The following is a 26353-nucleotide window of genomic DNA, read 5'->3' on the forward strand; positions in this document are numbered from 1 at the left end:
TGAACATAATACCAAAAGTCTGAATTTGTAAGTCTTAGGTCAAAACATAGGTAGCCATTTTCAAAGGAAAGGCGTGGCTGAACACAAAAATTATAATTATGAAAAGATTGTCATTTCCATTATTACTTTAAAGAGGAAACAGGACCGTTATGGATGGTATAGAGTCTGAAATAGACATTCAAATTATTAAGATTTCTTAGTCAATATCTATCATAACACATTTGTGACTGACTGTTTCGATTCAGTTTTATGTAGCAAAATTTGAAATTGTGTTTTTTACATTGGAATAAAGTAGAGACTCAGAGCTAGAAAATGGTATATCATACACTATAGTTGAGGAACAATGGGAAAGTAATTATGCTTTGAAAGTTGATGGTAAAAGGGCTTTATATAAATTCATTTGTAACCTCACTTTTGAGAAATGGCCCTTGAATGTTTTGGTACCTACTGAGAGCTCTTCTTTGTGTACACCCATTCAGCATTGTTCACACCCTTTTAAGCTTTTGCCACAACCATCTCTTTAAGGATTCTAATGTGAGGCTATGTACTAAACAACCAAAGATTTCAAGACTAAAGGGCTGGCTTGTTCTACAGGTGTGTTTATACATTTTATCTGGAGTGTGGCATTCGTAAACTGAGAGCGTTGTCAGCTTGCTAGCTACTTCCAGGCACAAATGAGAGAACAGCTCACTCTGACCATTTTACTCGCCCTAGCAGAGCCGGTTAGGCTGTTTGTATGTTATCAGAGCGTTGGTGACTGCAACTGTGCTACTGGAAACAATTTAATTATGTTGTTTTGCAAACGTTTACTGACACTGGCCATATTTAACGGATGTTGAGTTTTCCTAAATTCGTCAGTTATTTTTCGAATTTACCAGCTACGTCAATCGACAGTTGTCGTAGTGACATCATAAACATTCTATTGAAATAGTTACAGTTGAAGTCGGAAGTTTACATACACTTAGGTTGGAGTCGTTAAAACTTGTTTTTCAACCACTCCACAAATTTCTTGTTAAACTATAGTTTTGGCAAGTCTGTTAGGACATCTACTTTGTGTATGACACAAGTCATTTTTTCCAACAATCGTTTACAGACAGATTATTTCACTTATAATTCACTATCACAATTCCAGTGTGTCAGAAGTTTACATACACTAACTGTGCCTTTAAACAGCTTGGAAAATTCCAGAAAATTATGTCATGGCTTTAGATGCTTCTGATTGACTCAAATGATATCAATTAGCCTATCAAAAGAAATCAACCAAGACCTCAGAAAAACGATTGGAGAACTCCACAAGTCTGGTTCATCCTAGGGAGCAATTTCCAAACGCCTGAAGGTACCACGTCCATCTGTACAAACAATAGCACACAAGTATAAACACCATGGGACCACGCAGTCGTCATACCACTCAGGAAGGAGACGCGTTCTGTCTCCTAGAGATGAACGTACTTTGGTGCGAAAAGTACAAATCAATCCAAGAACAACAGCAGAGGACCTTGTGAAGATGCTTGAGGAAACGGGTACAAAAGTATCTATATCCACAGTAAAACGAGTCCTATATCGACATAACCTGAAAGGCCGCTCAGCAAGGAAGAAGCCACTGCTCCAAAACCGCCATAAAAAAGCCTGACTACGGTTTGCAACTGCACATGGGGACAAAGATCGTACTTTTTAGAGAAATGTCCTCTGGTCTGATGAAACAAAAATAGAACTGTTTGGCCGTAATGACCATCATTATGTTTGGAGGAAAAAGGGGGAGGCTTGCAAGCCGAAGAACACAATCCCAACTGTGAAGAACGGGGGTGGCAGTATCATGTTGTGGGGGTGCTTTGCTGCAGGAGGGACTGGTGCACTTCACAAAATAGATGGCATTATGAGGGAGGGAAATTATGTGGCTATATTGAAGCAACATTTCAAGACATTAGTCAGGAAGTTAAAGCTAGGTCGCAAATGGGTCTTCCAAATGGACAATGACCCCAAGCATACTTGCAAAGTTGTGGAAAAATGGCTTAAGGACAACAAAGTCAAGCCCTGACCTCAATCCTATAGAAAATGTGTGGGCAGAACTGAAAAAGTATGTGCGAGCAAGGAAGCCTACAAACCTGTTTCAGTTACACCAGCTCTGTCAGGAGGAATGGGCCAAAATTCACCCAACATATTGTGGGAAGATTGTGGAAGTCTTGGGTCAAACATTTAAAGGCAATGCTACCAAATACTAATTGAGTGTATATAAACTTCTGACCCACTGGGAATGTGATGAAAGAAATAAAATAACCCTTTTACTATTATTCTGACATTTCACATTCTTAAAATAGTGGTGATTCTAACTGACCTAAGACAGGGAATTCTTACTGGGATTAAATGTCAGGAATTTTGAAAAACTGAGTTTAAATGTATTTGGCTAAGGTGTATGTAAACTTCCGACTTCAACTGTACTTGCATAGCGGAGTCTCTTGTTTGTACGTGTCGTGAGCTAGCTAAACAATGAACCATAATCCCAACTCTATGTTATTACCCTCCTTGAATCTGCAGGTAGCTAACCAACCAGGTTCAATGTTAGCTAGCTAACATTAGGCTATAACTAGCAATGCAAATGGCTCTGAGATACAAGTAATTTTACTACACAGATCATACATGTAACGTTAGCTAGCTAGCTAACAGTGCACTTTCACTTGCAATGAAAACAAATTTCTGACAAAATAAGAAATGTGTAATATCTGAAAATATAGCTAGCTAGACTCTCTTACCGTATACATGGATGAGCGCTTCTCCCTCTCTGTCGCGGATGCCATGGTTGCCCTTAGTTTGAAGATGTAATCCGGAGACAGGTGGTTTACAACAGCCTTCTGTCTGCGTATTTGCAATCAAACGCCAGAATTTTATTCATCTCCTTAGCTATCATACTCTAATTCCACTGATTTTAAAACTCGATCCTCCAGAAAGTGGAGAGCAACATTTATGCAATTCTGCTATGTGATATCTTTCAAAAAAGCTGCTTTAGAATGGATTACCAACACATCCTGACCAGCTCATATTATAGAGCGTAGCGTGCTACATGACAGACCAATCCAAACTCATCTCTCGGTGTCCAGCCTAATCATTATCTCAGCCAATCATGGCTTTGCTGAAGGTTGGTGTCTTTTTCTGTGGCTAAACCAACTAAGCTCTTAATTTAACTATTGTATTCCTACTTGCATATAAGTGTGTTTTTAAGGCACAGGAAAGTTCCATAAGGCATTTCTACCAAAAAACAAATTTTGATAATGGGGGGTTTACTACTAAGCTATATGGAATTGTTTTAGGAAGGTCATACCAAGGATCATTTTTCTATTTTATTTGGAATTTTATTACCCCTTGAAGTATCAAAGAAAAATCTAAAAACAATATTTGATAAAAAAATGTTTAGGCCTCACTGCTATTAGTCCATACAAACGCTTTGAATAACAGATTCACTACACGGAACAACATATAGTGTCTCTCCTATATCTCTGAGATATAAGATATCAGGAAACATTTGTTAGTTTTATTTTTCACATGTATTTTACATGATTTTTGAATGACTATGTCATCTCAGTACCCCACACATACAATTATCTCTAAGGTCCTCAGTCGAGCAGTGAATTTCAAACAGATTCAACCACAAAGAAGGGCACCTATTGGTAGATGGGTAAAAAAAAAATATATATATATATTAATTACACTTTGGATGGTGTATCAATACACCTAGTCGCTACAAAGATACCGGCGTCCTTCCTAACTCAGTTGCCAGAGAGGAAGGAAATTGCTCAAGGATTTCACCATGAGGTCAATGGTGACTTTAAAACAGAGTTTAATGGCTATGATAGGAGAAAACTGAGGATGGATGAACAACGTTGTAGTTACACCACAATACTAACTTAATTGACTGAGTGAACTGAAGTAAGCCAGGCCTCCCGAGTGTGCAGCGGTCTAAGGCACTGCATCGCAGTGTTCGCACCGTCACTACAGCCTGGGGTTCGATCCAAGTCACAACCGGCCGTGACCTGGGGTACCATAGGGCGGTGCACAGTTGGCCCGGTTAGGTGAGCGTTTGGTCGGTGGGGCTTTACTTGGCTCATCGCGTTCTAGCGACTCCTTGTGGCGGGCCGGGTGCCTGCAAGCTGACTCTGGTCGTCAGTTGAACTGTTAATCCTCCGACACATTGGTGTGGCTGGCTTTCAGGTTAAGCGAGCGGGTGTTGAGAATCACGGCTTGGCATGTCATGTTTTGGAGGACGCATTACTCGACCTTTACCTCTCCTGAGCCTGTTGGAGTTGCAGCAATGAGACAAGATCGTAATTGGATTCAAATTGGGGAGAAAAAGGGGGGAAAAAATGTAAAAAGGAAGCATGTACAGAATAAAAAAAAATATTAAAAAAAACTTACATCCTGTTTGCAACAAGGCACTAAAGTAATACTGCAAAGAATGTGGAAAAGCAATTAACCTTTGTCCTGAATACAAAGCGTTATGTTTGGGGCAAATACAATACGAGACATTACAAGGGTACTACTCTCCATATTTTCAAGCATAGTGGTCGCTGCAACATGTAATGGGTATGCTTGAAATCGTTAAGGAATGAGGAGTTTTTCGAGACACTGGGAGATGACTTCACATTTCAACAGGACAGTAACCTAAAACACAAGGCCAAATCTACGCCGGAGTTGCTTACCAAGAAGAGAGTGAATGTTCCTGGCCGAGTTACAGTTTTGACTTAAATTTACTTGAAAATCTATGGCAAAACCTGAAAATGTTTATCTAGCAAAGAATGTGCAAATATTGTACATTCCAGGTGGGCAAAGCTCTTAGTCTCACAACTGAAAGAAAGACTCACAGCTGTAATCACTGCCAAAGGTGCTTCTATGAAGTATTGACTCAGGCGTGAATACTTATCTAAATTAGATATTTTTGTAGTTATTTTTCAATATGTTTGATAAAGTGAAAACATTTCTGAAAACATGTTATCTTAATGGGCGAGGGGGGATTTTTTTTAAAAATCCATTTTGAATTCAGGCTGTAACATAAGTGTGGAATAAGTTAAGGGGTATGAATACTTTCTGAAGGCACTGTACATAATGGTAGATGCTAAGGGTATAAACTACAGAAGTACGTTTTTGTCTTTATATACAGTACCAGTCAAAAGTTTGGACATCAACTCCTTTTTTTCTTTAATTTTACTTTTATCTACAATGTAGAATAATAGTGAAGACATCAAAACTATGAAATAACACATATGGGATGAAGTAGTAACCAAAAAATATTTTGTATTTGAGATTCTTCAAATTAGCCACGCTTTGCCTTGATGACAGCTTTCTTTGCACACGCTTGACAATCTCTCAACCAGCATCTCTCAATGCTTTTCCTGAAGTCGTGAAAGAATTCCCACGTATGCTGAGCACTTGTTGGCTGCTTTTCCTTCACTCTGCGGTCCAACTCATCCCGAACCATCGCAATTGGGCTGAGGTCGGGTGTTTGTGGAGGCCAGGTCATCTGATGCATTACTCCATCACTCTCCTTCTTTGTCAAATAGCCTTTACACAGCCTGGAGGTGTGTTTTGGGTCATTGTCCTGTTGAAAAACAAATGATAGTCCCACTGAGTGCAAACCAGATGGGATGGCGTATCGCTGCAGAATGCTGTGGTAGCCATGCTGGTTAAGTGTGCCTTGAATTCTAAATAAATCACAGACCGTGTCATCAGAGAAGCACACCATCACACCTCCTCCATGCTTCACGGTGGGAACCACACATGCGGAGATCATCCGTTCACCTACTCTGCGTTTCACAAAGACACGGCGGTTGGAACCAAAAATCTCAAATTTGGACTCATCAGACCAAAGGACAGATTTACACCGGTCTAATGGCCATTGCTCGTGTTTCTTAGCCCAAGCAAGTCTCTTCTCTTATTGGTGTCCTTTAGTAGTGGTTTCTTTGCAGCAATTCGACCATCAAGGCCTGATTCTTGAAGTCTCCTCTGAACAGTTGATGTTGAGATGTGTCTGTTACTTGAACTCGGTGAAGCATTTATTTGGGATGCAATCTGAGGTGCACTTATTATAATAAATGTATCCTGTGCAGCAGAGTTAACTCTGGGTCTTCCTTTCCGGTGGCCGTCCTCATGAGAGCCAGTTTCATCATACCGCTTGATGTTTTTCAAATCAAACTTTATTTGTCACATGTGCCGAATACAACAAGTGTAGACCTTACCGTGAAATGCTTACTTACAAGCCCTTAACCAGCAAAATTTCACATTGAGCTAGCTAAATAAGGCAGGTCATAGCTAGTGTTTCTAATGCAAAGAATTAAAGTGTTATTTTTTTAGACTTATTTTCAGCACCTTTTTTTTAATGTATTTTCTTGTCTTGTTTCTTTTCAGCAGTTCAAGAAGAGTTAAGAAAATATTGACCAAATAAACTACCGTAAAAAAACAAAAAGGCTATATACAGGGTGTACCGGTATCGAGTCAGTGTGCAGGGGTACAGGTTAGTTGAGGTAATTTGTACATGTAGATAGGGGTGATGTGACTATGCATAATAAACAACAAGTAGCAGCCGTGTACAAAACAAATGGACGGGGGTGTCAATGTAAATAGTCCGGTGGCCATTTTGATTAATTGTTCAGCAGTCTTATGGCTTGGGGGTAGAAGCTGTTAAGGAGCCTTTTGGTCCTAGACTTGGGGCTCCGGTACCGCTTGCCGTGCGGTAGCAGAGAACAGTCTATGACTTGGGTGACTGGAGTCTCTGACAATTTTTTGGGGCTTTCCTCTGACACCGCCTATTATAGAGGTCCTGAATGGCAGGAAGCTTGGCCCCAGTGATGTACTGGGCCGTACGCATTACCCTCTTTAGCGCCTTATGGTCAGATGCCGAGCAGTTGCCATACCAGGCGGTGATGCAACTGGTCAGGATGCTCTCGATGGTGCAGCTGTAGAACATTTCTGAGGATCTGGGGACCGATGCCAAATCTTTTCAGTCTCCTGAGGAGGAAAAGGTTGTGTCGTGCCCTCTTCATGACTGTCTTGGTGTGTTTGAACCATGATCGTTCGTTGGTGATGTGGACACCAGGGCACTTGAAACTCTTGACCCGTTCCACTACAGCCCCGTCAATGTCAATGGGGGCCTGTTCGACTTGCGTTTTCCTGTAGTCCACGATCAGCTCCTTTGTCTTGCTCACATTGAGAGGTTTTAGTCCTGGCACCACACTGCCAGTTCTCTGACCACCTCCCTATAGGCTGTCTCATCGTTGTCGGTAATCAGGCCTACCACTGTTGTGTCGTCAACAAACTTAATGGTGGTGTTGGAGTCGTGTTTGGCCACGCAGTCGTGGGTGAACAGGGAGTACAGGAGGGGCCCCTAGTGTTGAAGATCAGCGTGGCAGACGTGTTTTTGCCTACCCTTAACACCTGGGGTCGGCCCGTCAGGAAGTCCAGGATCCAGTTGCAGAGGGAGGTGTTTACTCCCAGGGTCCTTAGCTTAGTGATGAGCTTTGTGGGCACTATGGTGTTGAACGCTGAGCTGTAGCGCCTTACGTTCAGAGTTACTGGTGCGCCAATTCTAGGTCCAAGAGGCTTCTACCCCCAAGTCATAAGACTCCTGAACATCTAATGAAATGGCTACCCAGACTATTTGCATCCCCCCTCTCCCCCTCTTTTACACCGCTGCTACTCTCTGATGTTATCATGTGTGCATAGTCACTTTGATAACTCTACCTACATGTAGTCACAGATTGTGGATAACCACTCTTCTGATCTTTCTATCAAAAAACACACTACTGCCATGTGTGAGGAATGCATTTCCGCGTATATTTCTAAGGTATCACATCATTTTCAATATGTCAACAATGGCTTCAGTAAAAGTCTAAAGAATGCATATCAGAAAAAGCACACACAATGTAGTTAATGCACATGTTTCTGAAGATGATATATCCATCACATTGACGACAGTTATGGATATCATAACGCTGAAAAAGGATACTGACAATAAAAAGAGAAACCAATTATAGACCATATAAAACCTTTATCAAAGTTAAGCTTTGCAGAGAAAGTTTCAAAACGGACCATGTAAAGGGCATGTTTTAGAAAAACGTTTGTAGATGTTACATTGCCTGTTCCGATAACATATTCACAATACTGTTGAACTAGCTGTTATTATTATTATTTATTATTTTTTTTGTTATTTAGCAGACACTTTTATCCAGAATGACTTACAGGTGCAGTTAAGTGCCTTGCTCAATGATGCATCAAAAGATTTTTCACGTTTTTGGCTTGGGGATTCGAACCAGGGACTTTTCGGTTACTGGCCGAACGCTCTTAACTGCTAGGCTACCTTCCTAACTCAACACTTCAATGCAGTCTGTAGTATTTAATTAACATCTCAGTTTCATAGCAAACATGACAGCTGTGAGTGGATTAACAAGCTCCCTGAGCCATTTTGAAAAGCCATGAAATATGATTGACTCAAAAGCCTTATTCGAGACTTGGCCTCCTACTCTGTAATGGCCAAAATTGATGCAGTTTTCTACCTTTAACTGGTCATAAAGCCTAGTAGCCTAGTGGTTAGAGCGTTGGACCAGTAACCGAAAGGTTGCTAGATCGAATCCCGAAGCTGACAAGTTAAAAATCTGTCGTTCTGTAAATAAGAATTTGTTCTTAACTGACTTGCCTGGTTAAATAAAAAGATATAAAGCATAATAGCCTATAGGTAGGGTGGGTTAGACAAGTGGGTTATTAGGAAATGTTCTTGCTAAAATGTGATCACAAGTTGGAGGGGCCACATCAAAGCAGGTGGCCGAACAATTGCCCCCGGGGCATGTGTTGCAGACCCCTGCTAACTCTATAGCTGCATGCACTAGGTAGAGCTGCATTGTGCTGTAGGATAACCTCAGTCTGGAAATGTGCCCTCTTTTAAGCTACGTTGTCCGATGGTGCAGTCAGCCCCCTCCCAGGTAAGTGGGGTGTAGTATCCTTGGCAACAGGGGCTACCTGTTGCTCGCCATGCCGTGTGACATCTGCTGCCCATAATAGCCTGCTGTGTGAGCTCCCCTGCTTTCACCCAGCTCCCATAGCCGGCCATTCAGTTCACTGACTCTTGTATTAGAACTCACTCAGTGGCTGCCACCAGTCCTTCATCCATAATGGATATCAGGGCTTTTACTGTCCAAGTCATGTAATTAGTGCCAGCATTCTCTTGTGGCGATTAACTGTACTGAACCCCTGCTGTTGGTGCACAGAGGGAAATTACATATGTGTGTGTTTGTGGGTGCAGACTGCGGGAAGTTTTTGTGTGTGTGTGTGTGTACACACACAGCCGCGCATGCTCTGAGGGCTGATTTGTGTTTATTCTATGTAGGGCTGTCCCCGGGAAAATAATAATTCTTGGTCGACCGTAAGTCATCTTTTCTTTCGACCAATCGATTGGTCGAAATGTTTAAACGTGTATTTTTTTACATATGGACACACCTTTATGTGTTTTAATAAAATCAACTATATGCATTGAGCTTGTCTGATGCTTTAAGCTTACGGTTTGATGAAATAAGACAAATGTCTCGAGGGCGCCAGAGATCTAGATAACCAGAATGAAAAAAAACTTAACCTGACCCAACTTTTCTCTTCCCGCTCCTGCTCGCTTTCACAGATTCTGCCTTTACTCTCCTGAAGTTGCCAGTAATGGGTAACACAAGGATTCGGCAACCTGTCTCATGTGGAATGCCAATTTATCTTACCATTTCTCCCGATCTGCGTGCCAGTTATGGTTTTCATATGCACATTTTCGTGAGTTTCATTTAATTTATAATAACGTCTTCATATCTCAAAATCATTGTCATGTGGTTAATCAAAATTGTAACCAAATGAAAATTATACAAACTTAAAAAGTAACTTATATTGCCATTACCAACTATGTAAAAATAGCCTACATAAAGCCAACAAATAAAAACATAGCAGCCTGCAGGTAGAAAATATCCTGATTTTTAAAAATAAATATACTATTAATCACATTGGCTACACATGGCCTGTCTGCAACAAACTTGAACCGTTCTATCAACTATTAACTTGGGTCCGGCTGAAGCGTGCACTAGCAAACTTGCAACATTGTTAAATATTCTGGGCCCTCAGTTTCCTGTGCCAGTGAGCTCGGAACAGACACAGCTGTAGGCTATTTGCGCAAGGGATAAGAAGCAGTGCTTGAGTTGGCAGGAGTTCACCGGAGCTGACCATCGGCACCTCAAATGTTCTACTGCTTGAGCTCCTGTTCCTTTAATAGACAATTAGCTCAAAAGACTTGTGGAGCACCTGCACCTAAATATCAACAGTATCAGCACCCAAAATGGTTACTAGAACCTATTTCAGTTGAGCACTGATAAGAACATTTTTATGACATTTCCACTGGATCAGAGCATGACATTTTTCTCTTTCATGCTGAGTTGTTATCGAAAGGGAGAGAGCTGGAAAGATTTTTCAAACACATTGAGGAACTATTGTCATTCTCAAGGGATGTAGAGACATACTTTGTGTGCTTGCTGTTTGAGGTGAAGAAAACATTCCTTTGAGAAGCTCCACAGGTCATTAGTGGTGGTGCGTTAAAGCCAATCAGAAATACTATCAGAAACACCAAATGGGCACATTTGTATTACTACATTTGCGCGCAGGCCAGGTAGCCTGTAGGCCTACTTCAATGAGTGCGCGTCCTAATTCAACATTGACAGGAGTGCTCCAAACAAAAGACAATGTCTAAATTGACAACTCATAAATGGAATGAAATAAACCTAAACTTGTTCCTCATAAGGGTAGCATAGGTTGTGCGCTCTACAAACAATGTGTCCACTCTGACATTGATAAGGGGAAGACTGGAATAATAATATTGAAAGAATTAACAGAAATTACCATAACCAAATTAACAAACATTGTAGGTTAGGAATTAATTGTAAATGTACTGCTGGTGATATATGTAAGGGGGAATTGATATACACTAACAATCAAATGCAAACAATTCACACAATGAAGTTATGAAACAATGAATGTGCACAAATTGGCGGGAGAGAGCGCATTCTGGAGAGATTATGTGCATCTGGGCGCATGGTCTTTCCGACGGCAGCATTTAATGTGATATGGCCTCAGCAGAAGTCAGGGCATTCATACTTCTTGCACTTTGCGGAGCGGTGCAGAGCTGTTGTCAAGGAAGTGAGTTTGTGCTTTCTGCAGGATGTACCGCCCCCACCTACCGTCAACTCATCATGTCAATGCAGAGCTATACAGAGCCCTCCGCATTGTTCCAAAATTTGGGAGGTACATGGAGATGCGGTACGGAGCTCGATTTGGCCTCTGCATGCCTCTAGAGGCTCCGCAATTGCAACACACCCTCCATATGGAGCCACCAACCACACATACGTACGCACACACACACACATTAGTACCAGTCAAAAGTTTGGACACCTACTCATTCAAGGGTTTTTCTTTTACTTTGACTATTTTCTAAAATAGTGAAGACATCAAAACCCTAATATAACACATGGATTCATGTAGTACCCCAAAAACTGTTAAACAAATCAGAATATATTTTAGATTCTTCAAAATAGCCATCCTTTGCCTTGATGACAGCTGTGCACACTCTTGGCATTCTCTCAACCAGCTTCACCTGGAATGCTTTTCCAACTGTCTGGAAGGAGTTCCCACATATGTTGAGCACTTTTTGGCTGATTTTGCTTCACTCTGTGGTCAAACTCATCCAAAACCATCTCAAATTGGGTTGAGGTCGGATGATTGTGGAGGCCAGGTCATCTGTTGCAGCAATCCGTCACTCTCCTTGGTCAAATAGACCTTACACAGCCTGGAGGTGTTTTGGGTCATTGTCCTGTTGAAAAACAAATGATAGTCCCACTAAGCGCAAACCAGATGGGATAAATCACAGACAGTGTCACAAGCAAATCACCATCACACCACCACCTTCATGCTTCACGGTGGGAAACACACATGCAGAGATCATCCGTTCACCTACTCTGCGTCTCAAAGACACGGCTGTTAGAACCAGAAATCTCAAATTTGGACTCATCAGACCAAAGGACAGATATCCACCGGTCTAATGTCCATTGCTCGTGTTTCTTGGCCCAAGCAAGTGTCTTCTTATTATTGGTGTCCTTTAGTAGTTGTTTCTTTACAGCAATTTTACTATGAAGGCCTGATTCACGCAGTCTCCTCTGAACAGTTGATGTTGAGATGTGTCTGTTACTTGAGTTCTGAAGCATTTATTTGGGCTGCAATTTCTGAGGCTGGTAACTCTAATGAACTTATCCTCTGCAGCAGAGAGAACTCTAGGTTTTCCTTCCTTGTGGTCGTCCTCATGAGAACCAGATTCATCATAGCGCTTGATGGTTTTTGAGATTGCATTTGAAGAAATGTCTTAATTTTCTGGATGGACTGACCTTCATGTCTTAAAGTAATGATGGACTGTCGTTTCTCTTTGCTTATTTGAGCTGTTCTTTCTATAATATGGACTTAGCCCTATTTGGTAAAAGACCATCTTCTGTATACCACCCCTGCCTTGTCACAACACAACTGATTGGCTCAAACGCATTAAGAAGGGAAGAACTTCCACAAATTAACTTTTAGCAAGGCACACCTGTTAACTGAAATGTATACCAGGTGACTATCTCATGAAGCTGGTTGAGAGAAGGCCAAGAGTGTGCAAAGCTGTCAAGGCAAAGGGTGGCTACTTTGAAGAATCTCAAATATAAAATATATTTGGATTTAATACTTGTTTGGTTTCTACATGATTCCAGATGTGTTATTTCATAGTTTTGATGTCTTAACTAATATTCTACAATATAGAAAATGGTTAAAAAACAAACAAAAAAAATTGAATGAGTAGGTCTGTCCAAACTTTTGACCTGTAGTGGGTGTGTGAAATATATGTGGTTAAATACAATTTATTTAACCCTTATTTTACCAGGTAAGTTGACTGAGAAAACATTCTCATTTACAGCAACCTGGGGAATAGTTACAGAGTAGGATGAATAAACCAATTGTAAGCTGGGGATCATTTAGATAATCCCAAAACCGCCATTCACTCAATTAGCGTTTGGCCATCTTTCGAGACTTTCATAGATCCAGATGTGTTCCCCCTTGCCTAGCCAAACAGTTTTTCTTCCCTTTGTTCCTAAAGACATCACTTTGCACACTAATATTTAGGAGAGGGAGGTTAATTTAAAACGGCACAAGCTTTACGGTGGTGAAAACTGCGGCTCATCCATACACCCAATTACCCATACGTTTCAGTCATTAGATGTTTGAAGTCTAGGAAGTAAAACTTTTTTCCCCCCCTTTTTAGTGTGTATTTAAAAGATTAGGGTGAGCCACAACAGGAAGCAAACTGTTGTTTATTAGGGGCCTATGTACGGCAAGGATTCACATTTGCATCGGAGGTTGATAGCTCCGGGACGCACGCAATGTTTCACACCAGGTTTACCAAGCTATGTAGCACTATTGTAGGTATTGTTCTGCTTTGCATAGTTTTACCCCCTGACAATTATTGAATTTGAGTAGTAGTTGATTCTTGGGTAGGCCTAATCTTACAGAAAAGGCTAATTGAACTAATCATCAAAGATCATTTGAAGTTGATTGGGCTTGCTTTTTTGAAGGAATGTAATGTGTAGCATTTAGCATAGCATTTAGCATAGTTTGTTGTGATAAATGTAATATAGTCAGTGTTCAGTGTAGCATAGCATCTGGCCTTAAACCTAGAATTTAGCTAAGTTTGTTGGACTGCCTCTTAAACAGCGCAGACACACTGTAATCTCTGTATTTAACCTCACTGACCCTGCCTTGCCTTTTTGTCTGTCCTTCTTCCCTGTTCTCCCTGTGTGACCCCAGTTGGCTGAGTACCGGCAGAGGAAAGCTCACGCAGACAGACAGAAGAAGCAAAAGAAGAAAAAGAGGAGAGAAACAGACGACGACCCAGGTGGAGATGGACCGGGGAGAGGGGAGGCCGAGCAGGAGTTGGATCAGTTGGTAGGGGAGGAGGTGTCGGGGAGTAGGGGGGTGGTAGGAGGAGGAAGAGGTGAACCGGACCCCCCTACCACAGAGTTTACCTTCGCCAGGACCCTGCGTTGTGGTGAGACGGTCAAACACGACCAGACGTTCACCATAGAGGTAAGGCCAAAAACCACTGGACCATCTCTAACAATTGATTGCCCATTTGAATTGAGCTTCTCCTAGCGTGCAGCCTTGCTTGATTCGTAGAGTCTGAGTTGAATAGACTAGAGAAGAAACTGGCTTGGTTCAGTAGTGTGTAAAGGTATGAGAACTGGTACTTGGATGAGAACTGGTATTGAAATTACGGTTTATTAAAATATTGGTCTGCTGTGCTGAATTTCTCTACTTGATCCTAGACAGGGTGAACTGATTGAGCTAATTAACCGCTCAAGACCTAGATTAGTTGAATCATGTACGTTAGTACTATGATTGTTTTTTTGCTGATACTATGGTAGAGAAGTATTGTAAGCCGTATTGGCCGATATTTCTGTGTCTTCCTGTATTGTCCCATACTGATCACCTAGTAAAAGATCATGGTAACTTCAATCACAAATATGAATTAACACTAAATGTACTCTTTTATTTCTACAGCATTTCTACAGTTTTAAGGTGCACATTTTTGTTGCTTGGCTTGAAAAAGTATGAAAATGTATACACTCACTACTGTACGTCGCTCTGGATAGTGTCACGAACCGGCTCAAAGTTCGTAACAAAAGGGGGACAAGGAATATCAAAATATATATTTATTAAATAAAGTAAACTAAGTACAATTAACAATGGTATGTGTAATCAGTAATCAGTAGTGTGAGTGTTTTGCATGCATACATTTGATAATGCAGGGTGTTGAAAGGTGCCAAAGCAAACAACCAAAAGGCCACAAAAATACCACAACAACAAGCGCAAAGAGAGAGAATACAGCAGACAGAGTGGGAGGGTCATCACAATAGTGTCTGCTAAATTACTAAAATGTAAAAAAAAAAACGATAAAGGTGTCTGCATGGAGAAAGTCTCTTCAATGAATGTGGAAGAGGTCTAATTATCCTGGGACACACCCGGGCCCAGGTGTTTCCCATGTAGCTGACGACCCTCCCAAATCCGCCCACCTGAATCCTAATAAGGAAACAAGAGCAAAGAGAGAGAGAATACAGCAGACAGAGTGGGAGGGTCATCACAATAGTGTCTTCTAAATTACTAAAATGTCAATGTTAAATAGAATACTACAGTAGATAAATAAAAAATGTAGTGGTCCAAACATGACATAAAAAGGTTTTGGGTATCACGCATATAGATATATTCAATGCCGTAGACCCTGATAAGCGATTCACATTTTGTTAAATCAAAGACATTGTCTGAATCCATTTGAGCAGATATCACACAACAGTCCCCTGAAGTAACATATGCAGTTGCCATGAGCTACTTTTGTGAGTGCCAATTTTCAAAGGTTCAATATTACAGTGGAGCAGTGTCCTTGTTAGCTCTTGATTTGCTGAATCACAACACCTTTTTAGCTGAAATTGAAGTTACAGCTGGCAAACTGTATTTCTTTATTTTTGTGAATATTGTTATTGTGCTGGGTTAAAGTATTGTTTAGTGTGTTTTTTTCTTTCTTCAACTTTGGTTAGATAATGAGCAAAATAATTGTTCAGGCTGCTTTTCCCAGCTCTATAGACATTTGTTTTTAAAGCTTCATTGCAAGCTCGCTCAATGAATCTCTCCCTCTTTCAAATGATCGCCTTAGTCTGTCGTTATTAATATAACTCGGCTCGCCGTTACGTCGTCAATGTGAAATATTTGATGCGTTTCACAGACAATCGGGAAGCCCCTCACAACCTTGAGCGTATTCGCTAGTCTCGAACAAGGTGCATGCACCATGCCACCCCCAATTCCGCACTCCACCTACGCCAAACAATGCAAACTCCTCTCTTTCCTCCCTCCCTTCTGTTCTTTTGTAGTACTTGTGTCACGAACAGCATTAATAGTTTTCATTCCCTCTGTTGTTGAAAAACCACACCACATTCCCCCCCCCCCCTTGTCGCCCGAATGTGACTGGGAAATGATGGGTTGCCATGGCAACATACATTTGCCTTTAAACAGGTTGAGCCGCCTCATTGTAGTGTTGAAGAGCCTCGTGGCCTTGCAGCACAAAACAGACACGGAGGTGATGAATAGTGGCTGCTGCCTGTCTTTTCTTTTGGTGGTCGGTATTCTTGAGGTATAGCTCAGCACTTTTTCAATCGTGACTACTGTATTTCTGTAGGCATGCAGACATTTTGAACAGCACCGCGCCGAACTGTTTATGTCACGAATTTCCACTTCTGTCATTTAATAATAAAATGTTCATAGGTCCAAGGCGCTCATGAGTTTGGACTCATGCCGTTGAATTCGGACTCATCTGAATCCATATTTGTAATAATGAGACTGATAAACGGTTCAAACATTTAATTGACACCTTTTAATTTTTTGTCTGTTTCTTCTCACATTGTGTTTTCATACCCAAGATAAAGGGTGTAATTGGCCCAGGGCGCACCATTTGAATTAACACGGAGACGTTCCAAGTAGCCATGCAACTTCCCTTGCAGTGAGGGGTTGCTGTGGAAACACCAGCTTCAAAGTGTTCCCCTCCAAAGCACTTGTATAGGCAGATGGCTTCACAGAGATCTGTGTTAGCGCTAACCTGTTGTATTGTCTCTCACCTGCGCATATCTTAAACAGATGAACCGCATTTCCCATCTGACACAAGTGGTATAATAGAGGCTGATTATCTGATGTTTTGACGTCCTGATACAGTCAAATCCACGATAAGCAGCTTGGCTATCTTTCGAAATTCATATTCACGTTTCCGATTTTCATAAATGTCAAGTGATAGGCCTACCCTAGATAAATGTTATTCAAATCCCCCACAGGATCCTGGACATGTTATTCTTTTTTGTGGAAAGTTGCAAGCATGAAACGTCAAAAATGTGACACTTCTCTTTAAGAATCACATCTAATGTTGCTACTAGGCTACATCCAATGCCGTTTCCTATTCTACCATCCCTAGAATCACCAGAATTCAACAAGCAGTCCAAGCAGTATAGGCTAGACTGTTGCCGATACCAAAGCCATTCTCGATCCTCAATGAAAAGGAACTATTGGCCTAATGTGCCATTAAACTCGGACAATAAAACCTCTCATTTCATTTCTGCTCGTCTTGCCCCATAGTGTTCTAACTTTTAATCTTGTTAAAGTGAAATTAGCCCCTTTTTAGAATAGGCTCTAATGATCTGCCATTATTCCATTGAGAAAGGAGCCGTCTTATAAAAGTAGGTTTGTGCCCCGTAATTGAATGTGGCACAGCATGCTTCCAAAATGCCCCATTGGATGTAGGTCAAAGGGGCAGACCGCATTTGACATTGCCATTGACTTATTCTTATCCAGAAACTGACCAGAACTTGCCACACAAAGACAAAATGGAAATGAGAGGACAGTAGGCTTGTCATATCATGAACTGCTCCCCCAGAATGTCCCTCTCTCACTGTACTTTCACTCTTGAAGTAATGGGACTGTCAAGCAGAATGCTAACTGTACACACAATGTTGACCTAGGATGGGCTTGTTTTAGCTAAAACTGCTTACTCATGTAGTTATGGTCCTTCAGTTTTAATGCACTTTGAAGTTTTGTTTTCCCTTCTGCTTGTTGTATTGTAATGGAATCCACTCTGCTCCGCTGGTGGGGGGCTGTGTTTGTGTGGGCCACTTGTTCTGGTGACACACGGTGGGCCTATTATGGTGGGTCCTCCCCATGCAGGGTCTGATTAATCCTCCTGTTGTTTCCTATGGCAGCCAGATAGTGAAGTGTCCACCACAGCCGAAGACTACTCCTCCGAGGTGAGTTAATTTCGTCATAGTTTACAACAAACAGAGAACACTCTTTTTATTGGTGTTAATATACTGTACTTGTAGGGATAGTTCACCCAAATTGCAAAATGTCTTGTTTGTTTCCTCACCTTAAAAGTATTTGTTTCAGATTTGACAAAGGGTAAGCCGACCCTAGATCTGTTACTAAGGGCCTCTGCTATTGAGGATTAGTGTTACGGTTCGGGGCTTAGGTCCTGCCTTATCCCAGGTTTCCTCTTGGAACAGACCACGTGACTCGGCAAGCTTGTTGCCAGGCACTCAGATCTCCAAGTCTCCGTCTGGCATTTATCTGAACATGACAAGTCAAAGTAGTCATGCCGCACCTCTCACCTCCCCTTCTTCTACAGGGCCGCCATTAAAAGCTCTGCCTGTAACACCGAGTTTAATGGTTTGAAGAAGGCGGCAGTCATTACATTAAGCCTGACATGTACGACGGAACCAAAATACCACTTTTAATTACATCCTTCACTCTGTGCTCTGTACATGAGTGAACAATGGGAAGCTGAACCAAGAAATCCTCCTGCTTTACCAAACAGTATTGTGAATTTATAGGTGAATGGCTGCCTTGAGATGACCAAGATCCCAATGGAGACTTCCAAGGAGTTTATCTGGGTACAGTACGACAATTGAATAGACAACAAGCAACTGTTTTTTGTTAACAAGCCAACTCACCTCTGCACTGACTGCACTCTTTTTTTTTTTTTATGTAACATGTTTCCTCTGTCTCCGCACTGCATTCTAACCTCCTAACCCTGAGATTTTCCTCAGACTAACTCACTAACCAAGTCCCTTTTTATTCTCTGCTTCTGGGATCCTGAGCTTGTGAAGTGGTTTTAATTTGAAGGCGAAGGACTGCAGAGCAGCAGCAGCAACAACAGCATTGTCGGCGGGCTGCTGCTGTCATCCTTTAACTTCCACTCCCCAGTTTAACAGCAGTGATGGGGAGCAGGGAACTTGACATTTCAGAGGTGTAAATTACTCTGAAAGTCAGAAGAGAAAGAGGAAAACAGGGAAGAAGAGAAGTAGAAAAAGAGGGATTGGGGATGGAGTGGTGAAGTGGCTAGAGAAGGGGGCGCTGGACAATTATACAAGAGCTGCTCATTTGCTAAATCACACATGTAATCTTGCCATTTGCAGGTAGGAAGAGCGAGTGATGGCGAGAGAGGGGATAGAGGCTGAGAAAAACAGCAAATTAAGTGATTGACTGTGTGATTTTGTTTGAGAGTAAAGAAGTTAAAACCATTCTGAGAAGGAAAAGAAGATAGAACGAGGTAGAAAGAAAAAGAGAAGAGCGTGACATAAGGTAAGAGTAGTGAAATACAGAGCTAAAGTGAAAGAGAGGGAACCATTGCCAACACTGTGCTCTTTAATGGCTGCCAGTTCTTTGGCAGTTTTGGATGTTGACTAGTTAATTTATATCATTCCCCTCAGTTCTGTGGCGGCCTTGGATGCTTACAAATTGCATCAGTGGTGGTTTTTGAGATTAGCTATTTGCTAAGCTAGCTACCATTTCGCCCTCAGTTCTGTGGCAGTCTTGGATGCTAATTTATTGCTAAGCAAGCTACAGGTACCATTTCCTCCCTCTGTTCTGTGGCAATTTTGGATGTTAGATTATTTCTCACCTAGCCATGGTCCCCCCCACGACAGGAGGAAGTGGACCCTGTGCAGCAGGAGACGAGGGGCGGAAGGGTACAGGTCATGGAGGAAGAGCTGGCTGCCAAGACTCTGGTGGTGGAGCAGCTGAGCCGAGAGCTGGAGGAGTTTAGAGCGGCCTTCGGCACAGAAGGGGTGCAACAGGTAATGTGCTGCGTGTGCATGCGCGCTCTATGTGTATGTATGAAGGAATTCAAATTGGTAGTTAAAGAAAAAAGTAAATAACCTGCTTCCCCTGTCAACTGCAAATGTTCATATAACATAAAACATGTTTGAGTCTAATTCATCAACCAGATTGCATAAGGGGTTGGTCTTGCTTAGCCCACGCTGCTGGGCTGACCTTTGGTTGAGGATGCAGCTTAGAAATGGTTAGGGTAGCGGAGTTATTAGCAATATGAGAGCTCTCTTATGTTCTGATATTCAGAATACTACTCAACTATATGAGGACTCAGCCCGCACTCTGTAAATATCAAGTGAAATATGTCACACATGTCAAACACATGTAACGTGCATATAAACTATTGTTGGTATTTCCCTTTTCAATGGAATACATCACTTTTCTTGTTTGGTTTAAAAACATTGATCTGTGATCGTATTACCACCCATACTCGTTTACCCTCAAATATCCCAAACTAGCTGCTTCCATTGTTGAGACCACACTTTGTCTTTGTCAAAGTCAAGCCAGTGTACTATTTTCTTTCTCATAGTAAAATGTGACTTGTGAATCACTGACGTTGATTATGCAAGGTATACACAATGTACTCTTTTTGATCCTCCAGCTGCAGGACTTCGAGGCTGCCTTGAAGCAGCGAGACGGCATCATCACACAACTGACAGCCAATCTGCAGCAGTCTCGCAAAGAGAAGGATGAGGTCATGAGGGAGTTCCTGGAGATGACTGAGCAGAGCCAGAAACTGCACATTCAGTTCCAGCAGGTAAGACATTCTTGCCTAGGCTATAACACTACCCTATAACATATTATCCCACCCTAGTCTATAATATAGTAAGAAAATACATTAGGTAGGTGAGGTAGAAACCCATAACAAGCGTAGGGTTAGACTAGAATAGAAAATACAAAAAAGAGTTGTAACTTTCCCATAATTCCCAGGTTTTCCAGAGAACCTGGTTGGAAGATTCCCATAAACAGGTGTGAAAAAGCAGGAAATCTGGGTATCCTCCATCTGGAATTTCTGGGAATTTTGGGAAAGTTACAGGGAATTTTCCAACCCTAGGTTAGACATACCTGTACCAGTCCAATTATATCTTATCTTTCCTATGTCATCTTATTGTCTCGGAAGCTTTTCCCTGCTCTATCAACATTTTAATATATTTTATTACCGTCCTAATAATTATATAACAAATGTGGTGGTGATGTTGTTTTCTGTCATTTCCACGGGAACATGAACGCCCTCTGGTTTGATTGACAGCTGCAGGCAGGTGAGACACTGAGGAACACCAGCCACAGCAGCACAGCGCAGGACCTCCTGCAGGCCAAGCAGCAGCTTGTCCAATACCAGCAGCAGCTGGAGGAGATGGACGGCCAGGTCAGAGGGCACCATGAGATGAGCGAGGAGCAGCTGCTGCAGATCAGCCAGCTCCAGCACCGGCTTAAGGAGGCTGAGATGGTGAGGTGGCTGCCTAGTTGGTGGTAGTCAGTGCCTGTCATTCATGTGAAAACGTCTGCTTGTATGAAATGTATTGATCTATTTAATGCATCTGTTTTATAGGTGGTTGATTACCAGGTGTGTTTTGAAATCTGATTTAGATTTCCTAGTATTATTACCTTACAAAAACACAATTTAGTTTAAAGGCTGTTTGTAGAATAATTATTTCAGCTGTTTAAATATGAGACTTTAATTATATTTTTGATATTTTACATTTATGTCTAATACATACTTTTCCTCATAGGTGGAAAGAAGAACAGAAGAGTCATTTGCACAAAGGTTAAATGAGAAAGACCTGCTGATTGCTAAACAGGAGAGAATTATGGCAGAGCATGAGCGTTCCCTAATGCAACTTAGAAAAGAGCTCACACATGTGGGCAGAGGGGCAGAGGAGTCACTTGCCCAAAGGGTAAATGAAAAAGACCTGCTGATTTCGGAGCAAACTGCAATAATAACAGAACATGAGCGTACACTGACCATGCTCAAGGTGGAGCTTGCACAGGTGGGAAGAATGACTGAGGAGACTTTTGCACAAAAGTTGAATGAGAAAGAACTGCTGATCGCTGAGCAAGAGAGAGTCATGTCAGAACACGACTCCTCCCTCCACCTGCTAAAGGATGAGTTGACGGCCTCTGAGAAACGCTTAAACGACCTCAACCAGCAAATTACCGCAAAGGCCCAAGAGCTGGAGAGCTGTAAGAGTGACTTAGAGAGCACTACAGGTCAGTTGAATAGCTGTAGGGTTGAGCTGGAGGGCAGTAAGGGTGAGTTGTATAGCTGTAGGATTGAGCTGGAGAGCAGTAAGGGTGAGCTGGATAGCTTTAGGTTTGAGCTGGAGAGCAGTAAGGGTGAGTTGGTTAGTTGTAGGGTTGAGCTGGAGAGCAGTAAGGGTGAGCTTGAGAGCTGTAGGGTTGAGCTGGAGTCCTGCAGGGGCGAACTCTCAGCCTCCAGGCAGAAGGAGCGGATGTCCTCCAGCGAGATCCAGCAGCTGATGGGTACTGTGGAAGACCTCCAGAAGCGATGCCACCAGGGCAACCTGTCAGAGTGTGACACCCTCCAGAGGATGGAGGAGGACTCAGCCCGCAGGCTGGATCATCTCAGGACGGAGCTAGACGAGATGTACGGTGAGCAGATAGTCCAGATGAAGCAGGAGCTTCACTTGCAGCACTCTGCTGCCCTGGAGCGGGTCACGGCGCAGCATCGCAAGGAGCTAGAGCTTCTAAAAGCCCAGCAATCTGTGACCAGACCTAGTCCAGAGGTGGTGATCGAGCTCAAGGGCAAGATCGTAGTGCTTCAACAGAGGCTCCAAGAGGCCCAGGTGCTCCGTGAGAAGGCAAGACAGGAGCTGTCCCAAGTGGCACAGGAGAAGCTCAACCTCCAGGGTCAGGTGGTTGACCACCTACATGACCTCCGCTCAGCCCGGGCCAAAGTGGAGCAGGCCTCCCAGAACATCACTGTCCGTGAGAGTCTTCAGGGCGAGCTGCAGCGCCTACAGGAAACCATCGATGACCTGAAGGCCCAGCTAGCCACCGCTGCGGAGTCGGCAGTAGAGATCGAGGCCAAGCACGAGTCAGAGACAACCAACTACAAGATCAAACTGGAGATGATGGAGCGGGAGAAGGATGCAGTGCTGGACCGCATGGCTGAGTCACAGGAGGCAGAACTGGAGAGGCTGAGGACACAGCTCCTCTTCAGCCACGAGGAGGAGCTCATTCTCCTTCGGGAGGACCTCCGTAGGGAGAGCCAGCTCAACGCCGAGAACCTCCTTAACGAGGCGTCCATCCGGCACGGCCGAGCTCTGGAGGAGCTGCGGAACGCGTACAAGGACGAGCGTGATGAGCTGTTACACCAAATCTTTGCACTGAAAGATGACTTGAAGATGGCACTGCACAGCTCGAAAGCTGAAGAGCTGGTGGTGCAACTCAAGGAACTTCAAGTGGAGGTTGAGGAATTGAGAAAGGGTGGAGAAGAAAGGGTCAGAATGGAGAGGGAAATCCAAATGCTGCTGAAAAAGAATGAGCTGCTAGAAAACCAGTCCAAAGAGCAAGAAAAGAGCTGGGACAGCAAATGGAGGAAGCAGGAATCTGAAAAGAGGATTTTGATGGAAACCAACAACGCCATGAAAGAGGAAGTGGAGTCCAAGATGGAAAAAATCCAATCCTTCACGACAGAAAATGAACAAAAGCAGCAACAAGTAGTGGAGTTGCAAGAGGAGATTGAAAAGCAGAGGAATACATTCTCTTTTGCAGAAAAGAACTTCGAGGTGAACTATCAGGAGCTCAAGGAGGAGTACATGTGCCTTGTTGAGGTAAAGGCGCAGTTGGAGGAGAGGATTCTCAAGGAGACACTTGTGTATGAGTCTAAACTCGCTAGCCTCCAGTCGCAGATTCAGGAGCTGAGGGAGAACAAGGATACTAACAAAATGGAGGACAAGTCCAAAGACAATGGCGGTGCTTCGATAGAAAAATACACTACTGAGCTGATGGAGAAGCTGAAGGTAGCTCTGGCAGAGAAGGAGGAACTGGCTATGAGGCTGTCTCAAGTTACCGAGCAGCTGACTGTTACAGAAGGTGAATTGGATGAGCTGGAAGGAGAGCTGAGTCAGGTCAGGAGAGAAAACAAGGAGGTAATCGCCCAAAATGAAAACCTGGAGGAAGAGCTCGAAAGAGAGCGGGAGACTCTGAAGGAGAGTAAGGGAGAGAGAGAACTGCAGGGGCAGAGAGAGGAGGGAGGGAGAGCTGCTCAGAGCCAAGCGAAGCTCCAACAGAGAGGGCAGCCTGTCCAGTCTGCAGCTCCAGCTTGCTCCATCGAGGATCATCACCACCAAATCGAATCTCTCCAAGGGGAGGTAGTGGTTCTCCCCTCCTCCTTACAGGCTGCCGAAATAGAGCGAGACCGCCTCCGACACACTCCGGAGGCTTGGCACCAGAGCCAAACGCTAACTCCATCTGCAGCCCCATCTCAGGTCTCAACTGTTGTGGAGGGACCTGTTGAGCTTAGCTCCGCTTTGGAGCCTTCAGCCTCTGGGTCACACAGGCGCAAGACACAGCAGCGGCGAGGAAAGAAGAAGCGCCAGAGCTCTGCCCAGACAAAAGAGAAGCGGGAGAAGGAGGAGGTGGAGGAGAGAAACAAAGCTGGAGGTGCTACTGCTGCAGCAGAGTGGGAGGCACGGGCTCGGATGGAGAGCCAGGTTCCATCGATCTCGCAGCAGAGGACCGGGAAGGATGACTCCACAGACGGGTACCACGGTGACGGAGAGAGAGACTGCGTTGGGAAGCAGGTAGGGATTCACACACAGCTGCTGCTGCAGTCCTCTTAGCTGGAATAGCCCCCGCTATGGAAACGATAATTGCCATGCCTTTTATTTTTTCCTCTTTCACTCTCTCGCTCTCTCAATCCCTGCATTTTCATAAGTCTGAAATTATCTTTCTGATTGAGCTGTTAAAATGTTTAATAGAGTATTTTCATTTTGGTCTTGTGTTAATTCATAAATTGACTATTGTTGAAATAACCAGTAAACAATGGATCATGATCACAACCAGTACTACGTAACGATGTATCATTACTCCCTTGTTAAATCTTACAACTGTTGATCATTACTCGATGCAGGTGAATGGTATTTGTATTCATACACCACATAGACTGAATCGAAGGCTTGTTTAAAAACCTGGCTGAGGTGAGGTTTGCCTGTTCTAGCACTGAACAGTTTAAAAAATATATAATATTCAGCCAATCTGTAATGACTGATGGGCTTGATTACAAAGTGCCCAACAGAAGCAGGCTCTCATAAGCAGTGAATAACAGAAGTACATCCTTAGGTAAAAATATTCAATATTTTGTCTTTGATTGTCAGGCCACACATACCACTCATTTTAAAGCAGGGAGGCATCAATTGGATCAATGCACAGAGATTCTGAAGACTGTAGGAGAGACTGTTGCATGAACACACAGAGCATTTAAATTAAGTTGAAATCACCATTAAGCTTTACTCAAGCCGTTATATAAGAATTATAATCAGCCTTCATTGACTAGGCTCTTATCTTCAAAGCTAAAATGAGCCATGAAAAGCCGTATGTCGTTATCTCTCATGAATATCCTTTTCTAGCTAAGGAACGTCTTTGCTTTTATGTAGAGAAACGTATACAGTATAGTTTCTTTCCGTTCTGCAGGGAGTAAGTGCTCGAAGGTGAGAAGCCATTTTGTGTCATTGCCAGTACCAGTCAAATGTTTGGACACACCTACTCATTCAAGGGTTTTTCTTTATTTGTACTTTTTTTTTTACATTGTAGAATAGTAGTGAAGACATCAAAACTATGAAATAACACATATGGAATCATGTGGTAACCAAAAAAGTGTTAAACAAATCAAAATAGATATATGTCCAAGGCTTCACCTCAGTAGAGCAATGTCAAGGATGCATAGAATTTTGCCCTCATCTCGCATCAGTGCACCACAGTATGTTCACTTTCACTTACTGGGAAGGACCCCTTAATAGATTACATGGGTCTTTCTATAATAAGGGGGCCATTGGGATCAACATTTCACAATTATTTGAGACAAAAATAAAAATGTTTTGTATTTAGTTCTGCATTGTATTTAGAGGAATATATGCAAATTAGCCCGTAACTCCACCTATACACCAACATAGGCCTAGGACTGTACGTCCTTCAAGCAGGGTTCATACAGACATTGGCAAGTCAGATTCAAGGACTTTCAGGGACTTTTTCAAGCACTTAATTGTGTTTTTCAGGGAATGTCAATGTTATACAATTGTATAATTTATATAAATACCCTCCCCCCAAAAAATTGCATGCAAAAAGTATATAAAAAAAAGTAGGGCATTAACACTAAGAATAATGCATTGATATTCCAATTATTATTATTTTATTATTACATTCTAAAATATGTGAGAATAATATGGACTTGTCTTACTAAATAAATTAGATGCATGCATTGCGTTGTTTGCTCTATAAAATGTTAGTTCATATGCCTTGACACTGTGATATATAGGCCTAAGGCTGAGACAATAAGATGACAGTGGGAGAATAAATTCGAACCACACCTTTTTGTTTCATTACAAAACCGGAGAGCAACATCTGTCTG

General features: G+C 42.5%; 1 protein-coding gene across 5 annotated transcripts in view; it reads left to right on the plus strand.

The window, feature by feature from the left end:
* LOC106588567 (A kinase (PRKA) anchor protein 9) overlaps positions 1–26353 on the plus strand; it is a 141582-nt gene that overhangs the window by 10402 nt on the left and 104827 nt on the right. For 4 of the 5 annotated variants that reach the window (XM_045709243.2, XM_045709246.2, XM_014177703.3 and 1 more), the window contains exons 2-8: positions 13876–14154; positions 17859–17903; positions 18486–18545; positions 19581–19730; positions 20366–20521; positions 21014–21211; positions 21495–24530. In XM_045709243.2, the coding sequence (XP_045565199.2) occupies positions 13876–14154; positions 17859–17903; positions 18486–18545; positions 19581–19730; positions 20366–20521; positions 21014–21211; positions 21495–24530 (3924 nt within the window). The remainder of the gene's footprint in view (positions 1–13875; positions 14155–17858; positions 17904–18485; positions 18546–19580; positions 19731–20365; positions 20522–21013; positions 21212–21494; positions 24531–26353) is intronic. The other variant, XM_045709247.2, reaches the window with a different exon arrangement.

Source organism: Salmo salar, chromosome 27, assembly GCF_965601325.2.
Source record: "Salmo salar chromosome 27, fSalSal1, whole genome shotgun sequence".
Lineage (NCBI taxonomy): Eukaryota > Metazoa > Chordata > Actinopteri > Salmoniformes > Salmonidae > Salmo > Salmo salar.